At 46.3% G+C, this 25,469-nt stretch overlaps 1 protein-coding gene across 1 annotated transcript in view; it reads left to right on the top strand.

Annotated features, from left to right (window-relative positions):
• Positions 1-2,447: 2,447 nt before the first annotated feature.
• The window catches only part of Ptpn5 (protein tyrosine phosphatase non-receptor type 5), a 65,334-nt gene continuing 42,312 nt past the window's right edge, over positions 2,448-25,469 (top strand). The window contains exons 1-2 of the mRNA XM_048361503.1: positions 2,448-2,713; positions 21,028-21,118. Coding sequence (XP_048217460.1) covers positions 21,099-21,118 — 20 coding nt within the window. The 5' untranslated portion in view covers positions 2,448-2,713; positions 21,028-21,098. The remainder of the gene's footprint in view (positions 2,714-21,027; positions 21,119-25,469) is intronic.

Below are 25,469 nucleotides of genomic sequence, written 5' to 3'. Positions count from 1 at the left end.
CAATTCTTCCCATTATAGAAATACCAAAATGTCTACCTCCCAAAAGTGACAGAATGATAAAATAAAGCAGTGCACTAGAAACCTAGGAAACAGCTTCTGGCACCTACTAGGAAGTTCATGTGTGGTCCTTCTATCACCACGCTGATGACATCTGGGAGACATTGACTTTGCACTCCACAGCTGTGTTGACTGCTTGGAGAGCAGGTCTCTAAGCACTGTGCACTCCCCTCACACATTCTTATGCAGCCAAGCCATATATGGTCTGGATATATGACACTTGACCCCTTCTTCCCCACCACCAGTACCCCAAAGGAATTCCTGAATGGGGGCTATCAAGAAAACCTAGCTTGGCTCTGTGTTACTCCCAGGATGAAAGGTAATTAAAAGATTGATTAAGCCCTGGGTCTAGGATCTCCAAATTAATACCCTTGACTCTGTAGTGATGGCTCTTCTAAGCAACCAGAAGAAAGAAGGCACCTTGACCCCGCAAAGGTGCTCACAATGCATCTAGAGAAAAATAACAAAGGAGCTCCACTACAGCAGAAAGAAAGCAACTGAGGGCTGAGAGTCCACAGAGGAGGAGGTAACTGAACTAGACCTTGAAAATTAGGCAGGACATGGAAAGGTGACATTCCAGAGTAAAAAGCACAACATGAAGAAAGGCCTAGAGAGGGATGGGAATATGGCCTAGTGGCAAGAGTGCTTGCCTCCTACACATGAGTCTCTTGGTTCCATTCCCCAGCACCACATATATGGAAAACGGCCAGAAGGGGCACTGTGGCTCAGGTGGCAGAGTGCTAGCCTTGAGCGGGACAGTGCTCAGGCCCTGAGTCCAAGGCCCAGGAATGGCAAAAAAAAAAAAACCAAAAAACAAAAACAAAAGAAAGTTCTAGAGAGAGGAAAGCACTAGTTCACTGAGACTAGGGGACTATAGAGGAGAGAAATGATGTGGCAGCTGACAGTGAAAGGCCAGTGAGCCTCTAGGGCAGGGAACACAAGATACAGATGTAACTACCCTGCATTAACTAGCAGGAGCAGGCTTGCAATTTTAAATAGGTTAAGGCCTCTTTGAGGTGACACATTGAGAAGTAAGCCATACACTTAACTGAGGGAAGAGTCTTCAGGTAGAGGGAATCATTGTGCAAAAGTCCCGAGGCCATAGAGTAGCTGCCATCTTGGTGACACATTTAAAAACAAAAATCAGTATGAATAGCACTTGGAAGGACTAGGAGGAGAACAGCAGAAAATAAGGTTAAAGGAAACCCAGCTCGTGAGGATCGTCGTGGGCACTTTTGGCTTTTCCCCCTGATGGAACGGAGAGCGATGGTAAGAGTGAAGGAAGGAGCACTGTCATATGATTTGGCATTGTAAAGGATCATTCTAACTGCTGTGTGGAGAACCAAAAGCAGAGGGTCAAGGGAGGGAGCCGGGAGACTAGTACAGCGACCAGAGAGGAAATCCTGCTGGGAGAGGGGTGGTGGCTGGAACCAGGGCGGCAGCCCTGTGGTGATTCTCTTCCTCCGTGTTCCCGTTTTAAAATGGTGCACAGGATCCTCGCTCTGTGTGCAGCTCAAAGCCTCAAAATTCCCCGAATGGTGATGGATAGTCAGATCTCTCCCGCCCAGCGAGGTTCCAGCCTGGCGACTAAGGGGCGCTTGGGCAGCTCCTAGCACGCCCGAACCCATGGCGCCCACAAGAAAACCGAACAGGTGTGCGCCCCGGTCGGGAGTGCTAGACCCAGTGGAGAGAAGGGTGTCGCTTGCCCTTGGCTCCTCAAAGATCGGGAAGACTCACGCCTCCACCCAGTCCTGGACCAGGTTCTAAGCACCCAGGACTTTGTGAGGATGCCGGGGATGCGGCTGCTCAGTGGATGGAGATGTCCGCAACGTGCGGGAAACGCCTCCGCACCCCCTCCGTGCACCGCCTCCCCCCACCCATCCGCCACCCTCTACTCCCCCCTCAGACCCCTTTGTCTGGCTGGCCTTTGCCCTCGTCTGTCTGCCCGTGCCAGGTTGGGTGTGCAAGGCCCCGCTGGGATCCCTCTGGCGGTCGCCGTAGCCGCGCAGCCCCGACCCCGGGGCTCCGGCGAGACGAAAATCATGAATGAAATGGATGTGGTGTTCCCCCGCCCCGGCCCTCCGGGTCCCGGCAACCTCGGCGTGGGGGCGGGGCCTACCGCGACTCCGCGCAGAGTTGTTGGGGTTCGGGGGACTCCTGAGAGGGGATCAGAGGTTATAGCGGGAAGGGATCTGTGGTCCTCCCCTACCCCCCCCCCAACTCCCAGGGCCCTGGGCCCTGACGGAGCTGCCCGCCCCCCAGCCTCCCCCCCACCCCCCAGCCTCCCCCCCCACCCCCCACCAACCCGGCGAGCCCTACGCAATTCCCCGGGAGCGGCGCAAGCCCGGCCCGGAGGCGGGGCGGAGCGGGGCTGGTGGAGCTAACTGGACCCGGCGGCTGCGCCGGCGACTCCGCAGCCCAAGCGCTTTCGGTGGGGCGGTCGGGCGAGGGAGCGCAAGACAGAGATCCGGACGGAAGGACCGACGGACGGACGCCCCCGCACACGCAGACGCACGGAGCTGGACTCGGCCCCCGTCTCACACACACGCGCGCACACTCACACACACGCACACGGGGACACACGCACACTCGCGCGCGCTCAGCCTCCCGCCAGCCTGCCAGCCCGCTCCCCGGCACCCGAAGCCCGCTCTGGCCGGTAAGTGCGGCGTCTCCGTGGGCGCCTTTGTGTGCGTAGCCCGCAGGCGGAGGGTGCGGGGGTTCCCCCGGGGGCTTGCTGCGAAACTGAGACCTCCTCCAGCCCTCAGGAACCAAGAACCAGAGCCCGCCCCCGCCACGCCCCCCCATGAGGCTCCCGACGCCCCCGGACTGGGGGAGGGGGGGTCCCCCATGCAGGGGAGTGGGCTTGGCGCTGGGTAGCGGGGAAGGAGCAGCCGGCACTCCCTACGAAGCTCTGCGCGATTTCGGGGAGGAATCGGATCGGGGTCCCTGTCCAGCCTCTGCGGCCGGCACCGGCGGGTGTGCGGCTCTGTGCTGCATCACCTCTCCAGAATCTGAGCCCCCCACTGGGAAGATGGAAATCCTAGCTAATCAGCGGGCCTTGCAACCGCAACTCCCAGCCTTCCCAACGCTTGCTTGTCTCCCCCGACCCTCAGGCCACTCCGAGCCCCACCCACTCCCAAAATAAAAGCCCAGTCGCTTCCCCTCCCCCCAGCATATTGCTTTTTTTTTTTTTCTTGGACGAGGCCCCAGCCACGCAAAACCAGGGATTGCCCAAATCAGATCCTTTATCAAGCATCACATAGCTTAAATGGGCAGAACTGAGAAACCTTGGAGACCCACTTAACCCCTTCATTTTACAGATGGGGAAACTGAGGCCCAGTGAGGCAGGTGGCTTGACCAAGGTCACCAGAGAGCTAGTGACAAAAACTTGCGTTAGAATTTCTGGTCCCTAGCTTTTGGACTCATTTTCCTCCCTCCCCAACTAGAACCCCAGGAAGACCCAGAACCCAAATATTCACCTGAGTAAGTGATGCTGAATCGTTGTCATTCATTTCAGCCCTGCCACTTGGAGCTGCAGGTGCCATTCAAGTCGTGTGTGTGTGTGTGTGTGTGTGTGTGTGTGTTACAGATAGACAAACAGAAATTGGCCTTTAATTTGCCTCGTTCCACCTCAAAGGAGAGGTCTATTTCACAAGCACTTAGGTTTGGGTTTCATTTTGGGAGGATGGAGCCACTCTTGACCAGAGATCACATTCCAGAGTGTTCGTCCTGGGCTTTCCAGGACTCACTGGACCTCTTTGGGACCAGGTGATGTAACGATCAGGGATTCATCCTTTCCCCAGACATGGCCCTGACTGCATACCTCCCAGTCCATCTGCCTCTCACAGGCCCCCTTCATCATTCCTTTATGGAGATCTCCAGTCCCCTTGGCTACTTAGTTCTCCTTGGTGTTTGTTAAATTCAGTCTCTTAGTTTGGCTGACAAAGCTGTGGAGGGAAGATTGAGTTACAGCTCCACTAGGCTCAGATGGTATTTTAACACAAGCTCCCTCAAGGGCAGCTGGGTGTCCTCAGAGCAGTGCTGGGTGCTGGGTGCAGAGATGGTACCCCGAGTGATGGGTTGAGGGAATATAATCAGAGTACAAGTCTGTCACATTAACAGAGACTGTGGTGGGGAGTTGGCAAGGACACCCTTCAGCCTTCTAGGGGCCTGATGCTCTGTTTCAAGAGCTTTCTTCTGGATGGTGTGACCAGAGTGGCAAGGTGGCATAGCTCCAGGGATCACCACTAGCAGGATAGTCCAGGTGCCACATAGAGGGCTCTGCCCTCTTGGAGGCGCCATCACAACACACTTCATAATGAATGGTGACCCCCAGGCTTCTGGCCTGAAAGGGGCTTCCATCCTGGCCCAGGCTCCCCTCACGGCTGTGTAATTCAGTAAATGCTCATTACCTCTGTGCATCTCAGTTCTTCCATCAGAAAACTAAAACTATAAAATAGAAAATTTTCAGGATATATTGCAGGTCATCCCATTTATTAAAGAGAGGGAAAAGAGAAGAACACTAATTTATATAAGTTCTATGAATCTGGATTCCTCTCTTTTTACCCTGTGAGGAAATAATACCTAACTTAAAGGATAATATAGGAAGGGTCACTAAATATGGTGACTGGAACATAGGAAAGCTCAGGAATAGGTAGCTATTAAAACCATTTAGACCCCTAGCTATATGGAAATACCCTCCCTCCACTTCTCCCTTCTTCAGATGCATAATTTTAGAGATTCACTATCCTCTTCCCTTACAACAATCCCTCCCTCTGTGACCTATTCCTGGATTTAGTGTTCAGACAGTAGAAGGGCAGTACTTTTGTTTATCTCTTATTGTTGTACCTTAACAGTAAATTATCAATTAATCATTATACAGGGTCAAAACTTTTCTTACATGCCGTCACTTACCCTTTCCCTCCATAATACACTCATGATATCAATAGGATTAGCAACCCTATTTTACAGGTAGGGAAGTCGACACTGAGAGCTTTTACTTATGTAGGGAGACAGACCTTAAAAGTGTCAAAGCTGGAGATCTAGGCCTCTGGCTGAAATGATGTGACTCCAGCATCTGAAGGGATTGTCTTTCTGCCTCTCTTACATATGTCTCTAAAAGAGAGGTCATACAGACATGGAAAGAGTTGAGGTGAAGGGGATATTTTCCTTTGGAAGATCGGGGTGCATTTTTTGAGAAGGTAGGTGACCCCTGAGCTAGGTCTGGATAATTTGTACCTTAGAAGAAGGTAAAGTGTTTCCAAGAAGTGGAAGTGGTGTGAGCAGAGTGCAGTCCAGTGTGGGGACTTCGAGGATGTGTATAGAAACTAAGAAGAGGTTCATTACAATGGGGCAAACAGAATAAAAATGGAGTCCTGGGAAGGCTGGGTAGAAAGGTGGAGGAGATTATTAAGGGCACTGATGCCACGCTAAGGAGTTGGTCTTTGCTTCCTGAATAGGGAAGACAAACATGAGGAAAATAATTCTAGCTGGATTAGCGGGGAAGAGCCTGAGCTGGAGGGTGGGGCGGGGTGGGGACTGGGTAAGAAACCTAACAGTGATCTGGGTAACAAACAATAAAGGTCTGGGGCCTGGGAGTGGTTGTAAGAATGGGTTAAATAAAAAGGGGGGGGGGAATTCTCAGTGTTACCAAATCCCTCAGCTGATTGGGTGTGGATGCTACTGGGAGGGAGGAAGTGATGGCAAAGCTATGAGATTGAATGGCTGAAGCTGCCATTCACAAAAAGAGCCCAGGAGGGGGAGAGAGAAGGCTTAGGAAGAGACCCCGGATCTGACAGCTCTAACAGGAACCCTGATTCCTGCTGTAAATCTGACTAGCACTCCATGTTGTCAAGAGTCAGTTCACTCATCCATTCATTCCCTAATTACATATGAATGTCATAAGTTCCAGGTCGTTGTAGGCTCTGGAAAAAGATGGACTTCCTGCCTAAGCTCTGCCAGGAGAGACAGGAAAGAAAATCTAAGCAAAGATAAAATATTTCAGGTGATTGTCAATGCTCTGGAGAAGAATAAGGATGGAAGGAAAAGATTTGCCTTAAAGAAAATTACCTTTTAGAATATGCTATCTAAACAAAGGACCTGAATGAAATGAAAAAACCTGAAAGTATTACTAAAAAGATACCACAATTGTAAAGGCCCTGGAGTAAGAATAGGTGGATATTTTCAAGGAACCTCTAATGTGGCTATAAGAGATAGTCAAAAGGAGAAAAAATACTGAAGGAAAGAGTAATGAGAGAGGAGAAGGGCAATCAATCCTTAGGGTGTGAGAAATTGCATCATGCAGTAAGTTTTGAGCTTGAGTTGATTCTCTTTGTTTTCTTAGTGCCTAGCAAGATAACCCTGACCCTACACCATTTCTCATGAAATTCTTGTTGAAAATGAATATTGGAAATAACTGTTTGTATACATGACTTCAAATACTATACTCATAAGAACCAGTGAAGATAATGTAGTATAGAAGGCTGTAGTATGATCACGATGGTAAAGCTTAAAGAACTTGAATGCCAAGCCAGGCACCAGTGGCTTATGACTATAATCCTAGCTATTTAAGAAGCTGAAATCTGAGGATTGGGTTCAAAGCCAGCTTGGGTAGAAAAGTATGTGAGATTCTTATCTCTAATCAACTACAAAAAACAAGAAGTGGGGGCTGGGAAAATGGCTTAGTGGTAGAGTGCTTGTCTTGCATGCATGAAGCCCTGGGTTCAGTTCCTCAGCACCGCATAAACAGAAAAAGCCAGAAGTGGTGCTGTGGCTCAAGTGGTAGAGGAGTGCTAGCCCTGAGCAAAAAGAAGCCAGGGACAGTGCTCAGGACCTGAGTCCAAACCCCAGGACTGGCAAAACAAAAACAAACAAACAAAAAAAAAACTTAGAAATAGGAATTTAACTCAGAGCACCAGCCTTGAGTTTGAGCAAAAAAACCTAAGTGAGATAGTGAAATAGTGAAGCCCTAAGTTCAAGCCCCAGTAGACACACACACACACACACACATACACACACACACTTAAAAGCCTGTATTGTCATTCAAGGATGAAAATTTGAGTCAAATCTGCATGTTTCATTCAGTATGACTTGATATTCTAAACATTGCTACTAACTAAGACTAAATAGTAAAACATATCTGAAGTGAGAGGGTAAAATAATTAAAATGGTCATCCACTGAGTCTTCTTTCATATGCTTCAGGCACAAAGGTAAATCCTTCTGGCTTTCATATTTTTCCTCGTTTAACTCTTGTGCTCTCAATCATTTTTCTCACAGACATTTTAAAGAAATTCATTTCTTGCACAAAGGCCCAAATTTTTAGGATCAAGCATCATCACCTCCAATAAACTGACAGATTCCCAAGACTGCAGAGAGGGCAGTGGGGAGAACAAAATTATTTAGAGGCACTTACTTAATGGTTTAATGGAATCTACAAGTCAAAATGGCAAAGTTCCAGAAGGTAGCTAGTCACATAGAGCAATTCGCTGCATTAATTAAATTGCACAAGGGATGTGTGGACATTGAGAATTACATAGTACCCTATACCATAGATGGAACCAGCTCACCAGAAAATATCCATGGAACAACGATCTTGCCCATGTGACTGACACAGTTGTGTGTTAGTTCCTGGGTTCGAGTCTCTCTCTGCAGGTGTGGTGATGATTTGGTGTAAGTGAGGCAGGCAAGTGTCCCTGCTGTGGAGACTGAATTTTCCCTACAGCAGAGGGGCCACGTGGACTTCATAATGGGCAAGTGGACGTGTGGTTTCAGAATCATAGATTCTCAGGGCCTCCTGGTCCAAATTCCATAAGCATCTCCAGGTCTGTCACCTCTAGAAGCTGCAAACTGTGGTCATCTTAAAGGAGAAAAAATAAAGAAAACAAAGCTTTTTGTTTTTGCACAATAGTATTGCTTTAGCTCTTCCTTACCACAAACTAGAAAATTATGGAAAATAAGATTTTTTTCCCGTTCTTCAACACAGTCTTCATCTTGCCTGTCTCATAAGATGTGAACGTAGCACGTTAGCCACCAACCTCAGCAAAACTCAAGAGGACTGAGGGAGGCTTTCCTTCCCGAGCTTGCAACAGCTGCAACAAAAGCTACCCTTGGTCCTGGGAACCCCTTGAAGCAAGCATGACTCAGGTTTGCATCACTGGCTTGAGCAGGGATCTTCTTGAACTGCTTGTAGCATGTGCAACTGTGTAATAGCGTGAGCATCCTCATCTTCATTCCTAGGCCAGCATGGGAGATCAAATGCTCACAGCCTTATCTCATAGGTAAAATACTCTTGGTGGTGAAGTAATTGGCTCATTATTTGAGAGACATTTCAAGTCTCAATGCATCTTATATGTTGCTGTTTTTGTTTTGTTTTTTTTAATATTTGAGATAATTTTTGAGACCAGCCAAGCTGGTCTGGAATTTGTAGTCTTTCTGTCTCCATTTCCCTGTGCTGGGATTATAGGCATATGCCACCACACCCAGCAACATGATTTTTTTGTTTTTGTTTCCTTTTTTTTTAAACTTTGGACTCTAACTAAGAACCTTGCACATACGAAGCAAGCCACAAATATGGAAGTATATCCCCAGCCCTCAGTATATCTTTTTGAAGAGTTGACGTCAATTGCATTCTTGCCCTATCTTATCTCTCTACCCCACTATACTCCACTCAACAGAGATTTATGGACATCAGTGATGGCAGTATTGTTACAAAGCGGATAGTGTATATTTAATTACCTGCCTGAGTAGTGCTCAGCCTAAAAATAAATGGTAATTGTGAAAATAAGACAATCATACTCTGCACTAGAGAACAAATGCGAAATTAACAGGACATACTGCATTATTGTTTTTCCAAGTAGCAGTGCTTTGCATAGTTGAAATCAGCCCACATATAGTTTGTTTGTTTTGTTTTTTGTTTTTTTTGGCCAGTCCTGGGCCTTGGACTCAGGGCCTGAGCACTGTCCCTGGCTTCTTCCCGCTCAAGGCTAGCACTCCGCCACTTGAGCCACAGCGCCGCTTCTGGCCATTTTCTGTATATGTGGTGCTGGGGAATCGAACCTAGGGCCTCGTGTATCCGAGGCAGGCACTCTTGCCACTAGGCTATATCCCCAGCCCCTCACATATAGTTTTATAGCCTGCATTTTCCACGTTTACCATAATATTTTGCATTCCTATGCGGCCATCTTCTTATCCTCAATGTTTTCCTCAGACCTCAGTCCTTTATTTATTGTTAAACATGGTCAGTGGTGACCATCTCTGCATGCACAGTGTTTCCTTCTCAGAGTTTCAAGGCATCTGATTTGGGTATTGTCAAATGGGTACAGCAGAACCAGGGATGAATAAAGAAAGAGAAAGGGAAAGACTCATGAGCAGAGGAAGTGGATTTCATGGGTGCAAACAATGTGGCTTCAAAGGAAAAGAACACACAAAGCTGGAGCCTGGAGAAAGTGGAAGGGGCGGCCTACGCCATGAGCAAGGGCACAAAGCACACTGCGAGTATGTGCTTAGTCCCCTGCTTTCAATCCTAGCAGTGGGATTGCTGGATCCTATGGGATTTCTATGTGTAACTTTTTGAGGAGCTGTGGGGTGCTTATTTTTACAAAAAGAATCTCTTTTTTTTTTATTTTTTTTTGCCCAGCACATAAAGGACCTCTAAGTGTAGTCTTAGAAGGGAAGGGTCCAGGAAGAAGCCATTAATTAAAAAATAATCATAATAAATTTTGTATGAGCTCTGCATGGCCTTGGAAGTCATAGAAAAGAAGGCATAGAATACAAATGAAACCAACCTCCATTTCTGAAGAATTATTGTGATCTAGAGGCACTGTGGGTGGAGAAGAAAGCTCTCAGGAGAGTTCCTCGTGGGTGGAATTCATTCATGCATGCAGGTATTTACTGCACGGGGCTTCATGGTGGACACAGAAGACTCAGCAATCAACTGGAAAGACCCTGGCCCTTGAGGAGCTTTGGTCTTGTGGGGAGGAGAAAGGAGAGAGCGCTGAGAAGCAACCTAACCTAGAAACAGTGCTCCCTCTCAATGCATGCTCTGGTAATAATAAATTCTACCTTGTACTTAAATCTTCATCACATTTCAGGGCAGAGGATTTCTATAATCCTCTGTTTACTGGAATCAAATCAGAGGCCTTTCATAAACTTGCAAGAATACACAGAGAATTTAGTCGACCGAGACAGCAAGCAGATATGGTGTTTGGGGTAGGGACAAAAGGACATGACAGAGCCGTTTGCCCATGGCAAGGGTCAGAGAAAGCTTCCTAAAGGAATAGTTCGGATGAGCATTTGAGTGTAAGTTTGCTGTGTTCTACTTTGCTCAGGAATTCAGAAAATGATTTCATGTAGCAATGGCAGGTAGGCTCTCCGGAAGACCACCCGACTATACTCCATCTCCAAGGGAGATGTCAGTGTTATCTTGGGTGCTGATTCAGGAGACAGGGAGGCCAGAGTGAGATGATTCCTTTTTCCTCCGACATCTGCCTCGGCCCCTCCCTTAGGGATGTACTTCTAGCTTTGTGGTATCTGTGGTACCTTAGAGGATCTTCCTGGGACTCACAACTAATGGGCTGAAGTTACACTTGGGATTGGCAGTGAAGGTCTTATGTGCAGCTTCTGTGGACATAATGCCTGGATCTTATGGGTTCCCATGACTACAGAAAAATTCTACATATAGGCAAAGCCACTTTCTCTCTGCTCTTTCAGTTTCTATAAGGCTCTCTGTGATCTGCAGCAGCGTGTTCCCATAGAGGCTCTACTGATCTTTAGAATCCTCTGCTAGGAAAGCACCCTGATCCAACCTACATGTATGTCAGCTCTTTCCATCGTTTTGACAACCAAAACTCCACATCATTTTAAGGTATACTTTTTGAGCAGTCATGTGTATAGATATTAAGTGGTCCATTCAGTGAGACTTGACAATCATACCAACTTGTATAACTATCACAAAGACAACAATGGGGAACATTCTTATCACGCCCCAAAGTACCCATTTCTATCACTGTGGAAGAGTTTTGCCCATTCTTGAACTCCATATAAATGGAATCATACCCCCATGTGGCCTTTAGTATCAGAAAGTAGCTTTTGATGTCCATCCATGCAGTTGCACTCACATAAGCTCAGAACAGAGGGGGGGAGGGTTTCTAAAGGTCAACAAAAATGACAACACCTGTTTCATTTCCCTTGTGGGGGGTGACCTCTCAGTTAAAATGAGTGTCTTATCCTAAGGCACAGAGCCCTCCGCCTCCAACCACACCAAGGTGCTCCCTTCTCCATGTCCACCATGCCCTTTCTCTTCTCCAGCACTTTGCTCATGCAGTATGCCTGGAATGCCCTGCCCCCATCCTGCTTGTCTGTCATGTCTCATTCTTGCAGCCTCCTAGATGCTCTTATGATGCCCCTACACACACACACACACACACACACACACACACACACACACACACTCTCCAATAAGACAGTGTCAGTTTGCACTTCTCACATATCTGCCTCTAGTTGCTGGACTGCGGACTAGTAGAAGCAGAAACTGAATCCCAGCTATGTACCTCCACAGGCTCCACACAGCCCTAATAGAGAAATGGATACACTGGGCATCAGTGATTCATAACTGTAATCCTAACTACTCAGGAGGCTGAGATCTGAGGATCAAGGTTTGACGCCAACAAGGGCAGAAAAGTTTCTGAGTCTTATCTCCAATTAAATACCAAAAAGCCAGAAGTGGAACTGTGTCTCAAGTGGTAGAGAGCCACCCTTGAGTAAAAAAGCTAAGCAACAGTTTCCCATGCCCTGGGTTAAAGTCCCAGTACCATCATAAAAAGAAAGGAAGGAAAGGAGAGGAGGGGAGGGAGGGAGGGAGAGATAAGATAAGATTATAGCAGGCATGGCTCAAATAGTAGAGTGCCAGCTGTAAGCAAGATTATAGCAGATTTCTGCCTCAGGATGATCTCAAAGATCAGTTGACTTTAAACAACCATGCACAATGATAGGAAACTAAAAAGATATGTAAAAACTATGCAATATGTATCCCAAGACTACTCCCTGGAGTTGATAAAAGAGGCAATCAAAAAATGTCCAATCGGGGCTGGGAATATGGCCTAGTGGCAAGAGTGCTTGCCTCGTATACATGAAGCCCTGAGTTCGATTCCTCAGCACCACATATACAGAAAATGGCCAGAAGTGGCGCTGTGGCTCAAGTGGCAGAGTGCTAGCCTTGAGCAAAAAAGAAGCCAGGGACAGTGCTCAGGCCCTGAGTTCACGGCCCAGGACTGGTAAAAAAAAAAAAAAAAAAAAAAAAAAATCCAATCTTGGCCTGCCAGTGAAACCTGTTGCCTGGAAGTTCCTGACAGTGACAGAGAGGCCTCCAGCCCTTCCCCTCCACTTGGAATCCCTCAGTACAAAGCAGTTGCAGCTCAGGGAGCCCAGAAAAGAAGAGGAGGTCAAAGTCAAGCAGGGAAGGCTGACTACAGGAGAGAAAGTTCATGGATTTTAGAAAAGGAGTCTGTGTTGGGCTGGGGAGTTACATAATAGGGAATAATCCATAGCAAGCCTTGAAGCATGATACCCTGTTGTGACCTTTGTATTGAGTACCTCTTCTGTCACCATTTTCCACTCATTTCTTCCTTCTCTCTTTCCTATCTCCCTCCAAATCTGAGTGTATAGGAAAGAGCTGGGTGCCCACTGCCCTGTCTTCCATGTTTCCTTCTCAGTACTAATATGGAGAATACCGGAGGCCCATCTCATGCCACATCTCAGCCTGAACAGCTCACACAAACCAACATTATAGACAGGAAAGTCACAGAGCAGCTTAGACTGGGCTGTGACCCATCACAAAAGCACATGGGGGAAATAGCAGAGGAGAGGTCAGCATATAGCATTCACTATGGAGATTTCCTGGGCTTTAGGAGAAGGAGCAGGAGTCCATGGCTCAGAGGAGCCTCCTTCTATCCAAGCCCAAGGACCAGGGAAGACAGTGGCTGAGAAGCAGAAGTGCGCAGAGCTAGGAATAGGCCAGGTTCTTTGTGGAAGAAGATTTGGGGAATCCAGTTCTTTTCCTCACCTTTCTCAAGGGTTCTGAGTTCTGACTCGGGGAATCTGGAAACAGCCCAGAGCTCTCCAGAGGGGAGCAGTGTATCTCTGCTAGGAGTCCCTTCTCCTCTAGCTCTTCTTCCCTGTTCTCATTAGCACCAGCAACCCCTGGGAGACCCTGAGGACATAGGAAGCAGACCTGTATCGCACTGCCTGCTACGAAGAGCAAAAGCATCTCCCTTTCTAGGAGGACTGGGAGGGAGAACAGCAATGAGGCTTTGAACTGGGTCAGCAGGAATAGTGAAGAGAATGTCTGCCTCGGGACTACCCAAAATTTCCTATTCACATCATTCACTTCCCCATCTTCACCACAACCCTGGAGAGCTCTCTTACAGGGAAGACAATGTAAGACTCAAAAGGGTTTAAATCATGGCCCAAGGCGACCCTGGGGGAGAAGATGGCAAAATGTAGTATTTCAAGTCTCTGTTTCTGAGTCTATCCCCCTACCTCCTTTTCTTTTGCAGAGCACAATGGTTAACTTAAGGTGCGCAACCTCAGAATTAGTCTACCGTATTTTGAGAGATTCAACCCATGCCTGTGCATCTCTGTTGAGCCCATGAACCCAGGACTCTAGCTGTTCCAAGCACAAAGAAGTAAGAGAAGCCAGCATCCTAGGCGTAGGCCCAGGCCCAGGCTTCATTCTGTCTCCTCCCTTAGCCACCAGAGCAGGACAAGAGTGACCACTATTTAACTCTCCTTTTAGATCCTAAACCCTCTTAGTGGCTTTTAGCTCCTACAAAATGGAATAATGTCTTTTTTTTTTTTTTTTTGCCAGTCCTGGGCTTGGACTCAGGGCCTGAGCACTGTCCCTGGCTTCTTTTTGCTCAAAGCTAGCACTCTGTCACTTGAGCCACAGTGCCACTTCTGGCCATTTTCTGTATATGTGGTGCTAGGGAATTGAACCCAGGGCTTCATGTATACAAGACAAGCACTCTTGTCACTAGGCCATATTCCCAGCTGGAATGATGTCTTCTTCATGGTCTTGTCATAGGATGGAAGGAAATAAGGTATTGAGAAACATGTGATACATACAGGCTTGCATTTGTTGAATTTGAATTCAGGTGGACCTTGACTCCTGGTATCATCTGATTGATTGATTGATTGATTGATTGATTGATTGATTTTGCCTAGCTTACACTCTTTTATGGTAAAAGTCCCAGATCCAACTGAGGTTTCCAGATCCAGACTCTTCCTAGCCTATCCCAGGCCTGCTTCTGAATCAGTGTGGCCTGCTTCTGAAGCAGTGTGTCTGAGTTCATCAAATCTCAGCGTGTCTTCTTGCCTGTGCTACCACAGCTGAGTCACGACTGATCACTGAATGGCTAATCAGAGGGCTGAGATGCTAGAGCCACAGTAGGTATGGCAGGAGCTATCAAGTCCCCAGCTGCAGGTAAGAACAGATGTAGCTCTGGGCCTGAGCATTCCATTTTATCCATGCACCTGATCCCTATGAGAAGGATCTGCATGAGCAAGGAAGTGGGCAGCAGACCCAGAATGGACTGTCACCGAAGCAAAGCTCAAGGCATCATGGGCAGTCCAGGCCAAGGAGAAGCTTCAGAGAAGTCATGGAGTATAACCAGAGGCAGGTCAATACCAAAAGGCAGACAGATACAAAATAATGTTCAGTCAGGATGTAAACAACACAGGTGAAGTCCAAATTCAAGTTCCAGGAGGATGGAAGAGCTACAAGAGCCAATAAAACCTCAATCCTAGAAGGCAGGGACTATATGCCAGGGCATAAGAGAGAAGGCCCGATGCTGTGTTTATACAAGCAATGCTGAGACTGAGTTAAAACTCTTATCGGCAGTACTGTTGGCTAACCATTTCCATAGTATGTTGTGTGGTCTGTTTTCTTCTGAGACGTTCAGGTTTACTTATCACAGAAATAATAGGAGTTAGGTATTGCAGCTGGTCCATTCTTCAGATGAGGAAACAGAAGTACAGAGAGACTGAGAAAAATTCCTGATATCAGAGACTGGTGGTATAACCTTATACATAGTTTGAAATCAACCATGGTGGAAGCATTTAGACCATGAAAATTTGTAGCAAATGCTACAAATTAGGGCTTTATGTGTGCACTCACTTTCAACACTATACATTTCATGCCAGAATTGCCTTAGATACCTTATCTGTAGGGAGAGAGGGGAATGAAGTGACACATAATATCAACATGCTTTTTTTCATTTTAAGGAGTTTTTATTAGCATACACTAGGGAATTGTACAAGGAGAGGTTTCATTGTGATATTTCATACATGTACCCCATCAACCTCATCCCCTATATCAGTCTTTTTATTCCTCCTTTCCCCCTTTTTTTCTTATTGAATGTGTTCTATTTTAACAACCAAAAAACTCTAACAGCCTAACAATGCACATAAGTTAAAAATTAATTATCATTTAGTGATAACAAAGATAGTTAATGGAAAAAATGAACATTTACAATATGTTAATCCTTATTCACATTGTTGACACTGCAATTAAACTTTTTTTTAACTTCACAAAACAATGATGAGAAATTGTGCTTTGTCAAGAGGCTTTACAAGAGAAAGTTTTTTCTTCCAAATAAAACAATCTTCAACTGGTCTCACTTCAGACTTTAAAATTTTTCCATTTAAAAAAATTAATGTGTTTTAATTGTACAGAACAATGGGTTTCATTATGACATTCTCACACTTGCTTATAATATACTTTGCATGAGGCTTTTCTCTTTTTTTGGTCAGTCCTGGGACTTGGACTCAGGGCCTGAGCACTGTCCCTGGCTTTTTTTTTTTTTTTTTTTTTTTTTGCTCAAGGCTAGCACTCTGCCACTTGACCCACAGTGCCACTTCTGGATGGTTTCTGTATATGTGGTGCTGGGGAATTGAACCCAGGGCTTCATGCATATGAGGCAAGCACTCTTGCCACTAGGCCATATCCCCAGCCCTTATAATATACTTTGATCAAACTCATTTCTACTGTATTTTGTCTACTTGCCATTCTTCATCTTCGCACATATGCTCCTTTCTACTTTAATGTCTTTTTTACTTACTAGATTTCACATCTAAAAAAATGAAATATTTGTCCTTCTGAGGCTTATTTCATTTAACCTCATAATCTCCAGTTCCATCCATCTTCCTACAGATAACATGGTATTTTTCTTCTTTGTGGCTAAATAATGTTTCCATTACTGTATGTATGCATACATACAAACATTCTTGATCCATTCATTTATCCAATTTCCTAACTTGGCTTTTGTGAATACTACCACAGTAAACAAGGGTCTGCAGGAATCTCTGCTGCAAGCTATCAAGTGTTTATTCAGGGATCTACCCAGAAGTGATGTAACAGAATCATATGGTAGTTGCATTTTCAGTTTTTTGAGGAACTTCCATAGTGATTTCATAGTGATGGCACTCATTTACACCCCCTCCAATGGCGTATAAGGATTCCCTTTTTACCTACATCCTCACCTGCATTTGTTCTTGTTTTTGCTCTCTTTTTTCTGAATAATTATTTATTTATTGTCAAAGTGATGTACAGAGGGGTACAGTTTCATACGGAAGGCAGTGGGTACATTTCTTGTTCAACTTGTTACCTCCTCCTTCATTCCCCCCTCCCCTCCCTCTTGTTTTTGTTTTCTTAATAGTAATCATTCACACTAGACTGAGATGGAATCTCATTGTAGTCTTGATTTTCATCTCTCTGATGACTCAAGATGTTGAACATCATTCCATGTATTTATTTGCTATGATCTGTCTTCAACAAGTAGCATTTTTAGGAGCTTACCAGGCCCCATTCTAAGCATTGTATATCTCATGTAAAAACTTTGTGTGAAATTCAAAATTCAGTTAATCTTCATAGCAAACCTTGGGGGTATATACACCATTACCCTCTTTCCCAGGGAAAGACTGAGGCCCATGCAAATCAGGAATTTGGGGCAGGATCAAGAAAACAGTGGGAGCTGTCCTGATTTATAGTCATACAGCCAAATGCAGTCAAAAATCCTACACATTTACTACTTTTATGATGCTTTTAATGAGCCATTTATAAAAGTCCAAACTCTAGCCCATTTTCATTTAATTTAAAAAATAGGGTGGTTGTTGTTTTTTTTTTTAACATATTCCTAGTGCCAGAACGAAATTAGGCAAGAGTCAGGTGCTGATGGCTCATGCCTATAATCCTAGCTAATCAGGAGGCTGAGATCTGAAGATCACAGTTCAAAGCCAGCCTTTGAAAAGGAGCAGGAAACTCTCTGAGACTTCTATCTCCAACTAAACACCAGAAAGTCAGAAGTGGAGCTGTGTCTCAAGCAGTAGAATATCAGCCTTGAACAAACGCACTCAGAGACAGCTCCCAGGATCTGAATTTAAGCCCCAAGATCAGCATTAAAAGAAAGAAAGAAAGAAATTAGGCATGAGAAATGGGAAGGCCCACTGTAAACTTAGTGGTTTATAAAAAGGAGCAAGCTTAGGGTTAAGACAAAGTGTGTCTGACCTTGAACAAATGACTCAGTCTCACCCAATCCTATCTGCACATGTGCAGTAAGAAGAAGGTGGCTGTTTACTGCATAGGCTTATAGTGAGAAGGGAAAGACATGCTGTGCTTGGCCGAGAATCCAGCACATACTAACCATAGTTACTCCACACCACAGTCTTGTATGCAAGGTAGAGCTGCACACATCAATAAATGGTCACCATTGAGGAGCGGTGGAAGCAGAAAAGGAAGCACCCAACTCTTACTGGACTGGAACTGGAAAGGGTTCTATTGAGGAGACAACATTTGAACAGGCCTTAAAGGGGATATGGAAGCTTTTTAGGCAGAGATAGAAATGGGGGGTGTCTCCAGTGGAAGGAAAAGTACATTCCAAGGTATTATAGACAGGAGGGAGAGTCTAGCTAAAAGGAAATACCAGAACCCCCACAGAAGGTGTGATCACACCTCCACATTTGTGATTGCCTGTTTTCGCTTTGCAAATTAAACTGTACACCTGGGGAAGGGCGGGTGCGGGGGGGGGGGGGAACGTGTGGGTAAAGAGAGAGAACAGAACAGAATGTTTGCAAAATCTTAAAGAACATCCATGTTCTTTAAGAACATCCTTTGAACCCTAAGGTTCTTCAGTTGTCATCTGGACTTCTTCTATATGCCACACAGTTTATAAGCACATATTCACAGTATCAAATACTTGCAACTAAACACAACCTCCATCAATAATTGGGTCTGGCTTAATCTGCCCACCACACTTGGTGTGTTCCACAGCCTGGAGCCTGGACTATAACCTGGCCTCCGTGATGCTGTGAGCACCCTCTGCTGGACCACTTTGATGGACCCCTACCACTCCACCATCCGGTCTCCTTTAACCTTGACAGTCCCAGAATTGAAGCTTGTCCTATAAAAAAAAAAAAAGAGGGGAGGGGGGAGGGAGTCCTTAGAGGTGGCTATTCATTTAACCCCTTTTATTTTCATGTAGGACAACTGAGATTCAGATTGGGATAGATGACTGACCCTAACTTACATGGTAATCTGTGACCATGGTAGCCCAGGGCTAGTGAATGCATTTGTTCTACTATTGATAGAACACAGATGCCACCATTACACATTCCCCTCCTGACCTTCCCAAGGCTGGTTCCTGGGATAAGGCTTCATGGAGAAACCTAAGGCCACATCCAGACAGGACTTCCATCGTTCTGCTCCTGGAGGGTACCCTGATGGAAATGAGCCTGAAAATCTCCATCTTCACTGTGGCCCCAGAGAATCACTTCACCCCCAAGCCTCACATTGAGAAGGTACCCTGTGCTTCTGTCTTTAGAGGAAGGCTTTTAGCAGTCGACAAATTGGAAGAGGAGAAGAAAGGCTAAGAATATGGGCAACAAGGAGCAGGTCTGTAGTAGTATCTCTGTGGCCCTGGGAAGATCTTTTGCTTCTCTGAATATCTACTTTTCACTGGGAAAATGCAGTCCCTTCCTGGGATGTTGTAAGGACTAAGCATGTTACGCATGTAAAACCTCCCGAATAGCACCTGGCACATGTGACAAGGCTTCGATAGAGCTTGATGTTCTTTCTGGTGTTAATACTGTTTGTCACTGCCATCCTGTTCCTCAGACAGGGCTGTGGAAACTGTTCCCAAACCAGTGGCCAGAGACCATTTATCTTCTTTCCTGACTTCTCCTTCCTTCCAACTACCTACTCCTATTCCTTTCCATCCTTACCAACCTTCCATCCGAAGAGAATGGATTTTTCAAACAAAGGAAGAGTAGCCCCCAAGAAAAGGCTGGTAGAGTCTGCAAAACCTGAGCTGTTGCACAGTAAGGTCCCTGACCTTCCAACCTAAAGAAATGTCTTACTGTGCCCCTTAAATAAAACAAGGCTGCACTCAGCACTCTCCATCTCTCCTGAGGTAGGGAATTCAATCTCAAACATTTCCTGGGTACTCTTCTCACCTGCTGCTATAACCATACCAAGGACACTTAAAGGAAGCTACACTGGAGAGCTGAGATATTCCACTTGCAGCCTGTCCAGAGTCTGCTGCCTCTGAGCCTTGGGTGGATGCACACACACACACACACACACACACACACACACACACACACACACACACGTCACAGAACTGACCAGTTCTTCCCCTTCCTTGACCCCACATGGCCACCATCCCAGCTAAGGCCTTTAGCTTCTACAGGACACAGAACCACTTGGGGAATACATCCTTGGGTCCTGACACCATGCCTCCCTGGAGGTAGCTAGGGTCTGTCTGCTCTACCTCTCTGGAAACAAGGGGAGGGAGAAGGAAAATGAGAAGGGACACGTTACAAAGGAGCATCTCAGCCAGGTGTCCCATCCTGTGGTATATTACCTTTCCACATTTGCCTTGTAAGCCTGAGGTTCTTTCCATTCCTGCATGTGCCCTGCTTTCTCGCAAATCCAGGTCTGTCACCTGCCCTCCCTCTACCTGAACAGCCGCCCCCATCCCACACTCCTCCTTGTAATCCCATGACTCCTCTGCCTGGTGCTGAGCCTCCTCAGTGCTCCCAGGATGCCCTGCACATGTCCCATTAGACACACCCAATGTTGCCTTGCCTTTTCTTTGCCTGCATCTTCCGTGAGGTGCTTTTGTTTCCTTGTGTTCCTAGAGCACACAGTAGGTGGTTTTGTAAACACAAGTTGAACAAATGAATGGGCTACTTCCTGAATCAGATTCTCCTGAAAGATGGAAAGCTGTGTTGTATGAGTCCTTTAGAGCACTGGGCCTGTCTAGTACCCTTCTGTCTTCCCTTCCTTGAGTCTCTGCTATGTTCATTTCCCCTAACTCCGCCCCCCCCCCCAACAGAGAAGAGGTAGAATCAAAGTCATTCGCCTAGGCACATCCCAACCAGAGAACACTCAGACCCTGTGTTTGGGATCTGGAACACTCCAAGTTTGTAGTCTTCTCAGACATGGGCACAGATGGCTGGACAGTGGACAGCTGGGCCAGGAGGGTAGGCAGCTTGGCAGGATGGAAATAGCAGTGAACTAGGCATTGGGAGTCCTGGGCGCAGAGCCTGCCTGTTCCCCGATTTTTCTGCACATATCAGTCTGGGTGCTTTGGCTGCCAGCAACAGAAACTGACTGGGTAACCTTGGCAGCAAAAATGTTTATTAGAGGCCTTGGAGGTATGACAAAAAAAGATGAGTGTTCAAGTTCTATTTTGTTGGGGTTTTTGTGGGGCGGGGGGTGGGGGGTCCTGTGTTAAGGAGCAGTCAGGCACTAGGTATAAAGTAAGAAGTAACTCCCAATAAGAAATCAGGATTCTGTGAACTACCTATAAACAATTGCTCGCACACTGTGACTCAAGGGAAGTTATATTTTTTCTATGCCTCAGTTTCTCCATCTGGATATTCTGAAAATGTCCTCTCTCCTACATTCACATTTACAGTTTGCTTTTTGCTGAGAAAATTTCCTGACCTGGCCCCAGATGGCACCTCTCCTGACCTGGACACCTTGGGAATGAAGTTTGAGGGAGCTAGGTGAGTGAGCATGCGTGGGTCTCTGCAGCCCACCCATGGTGGCAGGGCATGCCTTCTCCACCTGCAACATGTGACTCATTTGCATGAGGCAGTCAGCCTGATCATTTCTTCGCCAAGAAACTGGCATATGTTCTGCCCCTGAATGGTGAATATATGGGGGAGAAAATCTGGACAGCACTATGAGCCTCTTTCTGGCCAAGGTCTATCCATCTTCAGTAGGTTGGAAAGCTTCTAGTGGGAATCTTCCCTCCCAGAGACTGCACAACCAATGACTCTGAGGCCCAAGCCACTGACCTACATTTGACCCTCAATGTAACTTCTGACAGGCTCAGGCCCTGTGCTGAGCGCCAGGGATGCAGTAGTGATGAAGGGTAGATGCTCCCAAGTCACTGAAAGTTCAGTGGAGGGGCAGGAGGAGGAAGGAATGCTTTACAGGTGTATAAACAGCTATTACAGCAGCAGAGCAAAGTAAGTGTGTGGGGGAGCTGAGATAAGAATGTTTGGTCCATCTCTGGTGATTAAGAAGTGCTCTAGCGGGGCTGGGGATATAGCCTAGCGGCAAGAGTGCCTGCCTCAGATACACGAGGCCCTAGGTTCGATTCCCCAGCACCACATATACAGAAAACGGCCAGAAGCGGTGCTGTGGCTCAAGTGGCAGAGTGCTAGCCTTGAGCGGGAAGAAGCCAGGGACAGTGCTCAGGCCCTGAGTCCAAGGCCCAGGACTGGCAAAAAAAAAAAAAAAAAAAAAAAAAAAAGAAGTGCTCTAGGGAAGAGGTAATATCTAAGAAGAACTGTGGAAAAGGAATAAGATTTGGCAAAATTTGGAAAGACTATATTTTGCAAGCTGAGGAACTGCATGAACCAGAGGAATGGAAGTGAAAGTGATTCAGCAACAGAGCCTTCTATTGCGATTAGAGCTTTAGATGAGTTAGAAGCACTCTGTGGTGACAAGAAAGGGTGCTTTTAGAGAACTTTAAGGACTCAGAGAGGACAAGATAAAGGTCATACCTTCCTAAGTTAGCCTAGCTTTACACCCAGGAACCTTAGCTTCAGTGTTCCACCTCCTCTCCATTCTTCACCCACTGTGGACACAGACTGATATTTCTCTACTCATACCCTCTGCACCCAACCTGTCACTTTTCTCTGCATAAGTCCTGGTAAAAGCTAGTGTTCCCTCTAAGATGCCTCCTAACAACACCGAAACCTATCCTACCCCCTAGGGAGAGGAGAAGTAGGCCCAGTCCTTCCCAAATAGGCCTTTGCCTGACACATCACAGCAGCTACTGAGTCTCCCCCACCAGCCCTGAGTTCCTGGAAGCTGGGAGGGGTGGTCCAGGCTGGATCTCCAGCTCCCAGCACTGGTGAGTAACTATCATACCAGATGCAAATGAACAACTGAAGGTAAAGACATAAGCTGCAAGGAACTTAGAGTCTGACCAGCATGTTTGTAAAAAAAGATTCCGGCCCAAGGCAAAGAAAGGATTGCCTAGAATCACAAGTTTGTAGAAGCCTGATGTGAAAGTGGAGTTTCAGTCACAGCAACAGCATTTCCAGTAGCCAAAAGGCAGAACCAACCCAAAGGGCTACCCACTAATAAATGGACAAATACAATGTAACCCATCCCTACAGTGGCACACTACTCAGCCATAAAAACCAATGAAGTACTGGCACATGCTACCAACTTGGATGAGCCCAGAAAATCTTAGCCTAAGTGAAAGAAACCAAACATAAAGGGTACATATTAGGTACATGTATGGTTCTTAGATGTCATATCCATAATTGAAAAGCCCATTGAAAACGGAATCAAATTATTGTTTGTCAGGCTGTGGAGAGATGATAGGGAGGAATGACTTCTTTTTTTTTTTTTTTTTTTTTTTTTTTTGGCCAGTCCTGGGCCTTGGACTCAGGGCCTAAGCACTGTCCCTGGCTTCTTCCCGCTCAAGGCTAGCACTCTGCCACTTGAGCCACAGCGCCGCTTCTGGCCGTTTTCTGTATATGTGGTGCTGGGGAATCGAACGTAGGGCCTCGTGTATCCGAGGCAGGCACTCTTGCCACTAGGCTATATCCCCAGCCCCGAGGAATGACTTCTTAATGGATAAATGGAGTTTCTTTGGAGGGTGATAAAAATATTCTGGGACTAGATAATGGTGGGGGTTGTACATCATAGATATATTAAATGCTGTTGAATTATATACATTAAAAGGGTGGGTTTGTGCTGTAAAGATTGTATCACAATTAAAATAGAAATTGTTGGGACCAAATCAGTAGTTGGGCCACCTGCTGAGTCTAATGTTTATTCCTCTAATATGTGCCACCAGTCCTTCCTGTTGTAAACCTCCCCAGCCCAGGCTAGTTGGAACCTGTGCCACATCTTGGCATAGCCATGGCACATGGTCAAGTAGAAGACCATCCCACAAAAGAGGGAAGATTATACATTATATTTGTGGGACAGCTCTGGTTTTTGCTCTGAAAATGTTGGTTGAATCAATCCCATCATCTCTGGGGCTTTCTGATTCTAAGAGTAGCAGCAGGGAGCCAGCAAGTCTCTGCCTGTTGACAAAGGCCAGTGTTCAGCCTCTGTTGCTTGGATTGTAGAGATGGGGAGGAGACAGAATGAGCCTACAGAAATCCATTCCAAGCAGCTATTTCTGCTCCTGGCAGGCAGGGAGGAGGGCAAGGCCCAGAGCCTGACCTTCTTCATCCAACTTCAATTTACCATCACCTTGGGAATCTAGTTGAGTCGTCTCCTGAACAGCTTACACATAAGGGTTTGGTCTGGGGTGCCTGTAGTTGTTCAACCACAGGGCAGTGCAGTGGCTCTTGCTCCATTTTCTTCTGTAGTTGGGGAGTGCTACTCTTCCTGCTATTCTGATTATGAAATTAGTCATTTTCTAGGAAGCTTATTTATAGAGTCCGCTGCACGAATGCAGTGCTGAGCTATTCTGAACTTGACTGGAGGCCTGGGAGGCTTAAGGTGTGAAAGCAGGTGTGAGTCACACATAGGTTCCCTTCCAGAGGGATCTGAATTCTTTGGTTACCTTTCTACTCCCTAGCATGGCCACCTTCATAGAATGCCCACCACCTGGGATGATCCTTAGGGTCCAGAAAGCAAGTTCAGGACTGAGAAGCTGGATGGAAGAGTTCTAGAACTTAAGTCCTGTGGCTACCACCTTAGAATATAAACTAGCACAAGTCAGTTTCCCATTCTCTACTTCCATCTCCTCCTTGGTGACATGAGAGGACTTCCAAACCCATGATTCTCTGACTGTTCTGGACAGCAGCTACGGAGGTGGGTTCCAAACTTAACAAAGAACTACCAGCAAGTAGCTCAGATGACAGTTATGTTTGAGGTTCCTGATGTGTTTTTCCTCCCTCAAGAATATCAGGGCAGGGCCGGAAATGTGGCTTGGTGGTAGAGTGCTTGCCTAGCATTCATGAAGCCCTGGGTTCGATTCCTCAGTACCACATAAACAGAACAATCCAGAAGTGGTGCTGTGACCCAAGTGGCAGAGTGCTAGCCTTGAGCAGGAGCTCAGGGACAGTGCCCAGGCCTTGAGTTCAAGCCCCAGGACTGGCAAAAAAAAAAAAAAAGAAGAAGAGAGCAGCATCCATTTCTTCCCCAAATGTTTATTTGTTGAACCTTACTCTGAGCCAGGACCTGTGCTAGGCTCTGAAGATACAGTGATAAATAAAACCAGAATGGTGGTCCCTGTCCTTGTTCCTTGGTAGCCTGCTGCCTAATGGCTTGATGTCAATCAAGTAATATGAAAGTATAAAATAAAATGGAATTTCCAACTGTGTCAAGTGTTCTGAGGAGAAACTACTGGGAAATAGAGTTGGAGGACCTATCTAGACAACATAGATGAAGCATGTGTGAAGGCAGAAACCTGTCTGGCATGGCTGAGTGGGGTGAAAGGGGTGAGGGATGTAAGAAAAGAAAAGAACAGAAAGATGGACTCAGCAGACCAACAGGTTTTATTTGGGAAGAAAACCTGGGAAGGGCAGCCAAGTCTCCTTCAGCTGGACTGAGGAAAAATTGGAGCTCCTCCCTTTCCTGTAGGTTTCCTTTTTATCAGGCAAAATGGTGAAAGCAGGCAGGGCAGAGGTCAAGGAGAGTTTGTTTCACATGGAGTGGGGAGCAGGATGGGAACAGAGGAAGGGGCTGTTTGTGCAAAGATGGAGTTGAGGTGGGAGAGCAATCTTATCTTGAGTCACAGGATAGGGGTTTTTAATAGCATCTGTGTTCAGCAGGTATGGTCACCCAGTATGGAGCTGGGTCATAGGTTATCTCTTTTAAAGCTTCAGGGTGTGTTAGAAGAAAGGAGAAGAGGAGGAGAGATGATTCAGCAAG

The sequence above is a fragment of the Perognathus longimembris genome, chromosome 13 (assembly GCF_023159225.1).
Source record: "Perognathus longimembris pacificus isolate PPM17 chromosome 13, ASM2315922v1, whole genome shotgun sequence".
NCBI classification, from domain to species: Eukaryota; Metazoa; Chordata; class Mammalia; order Rodentia; family Heteromyidae; genus Perognathus; species Perognathus longimembris.
This window is presented reverse-complemented; position numbering and strand designations above follow the sequence as displayed.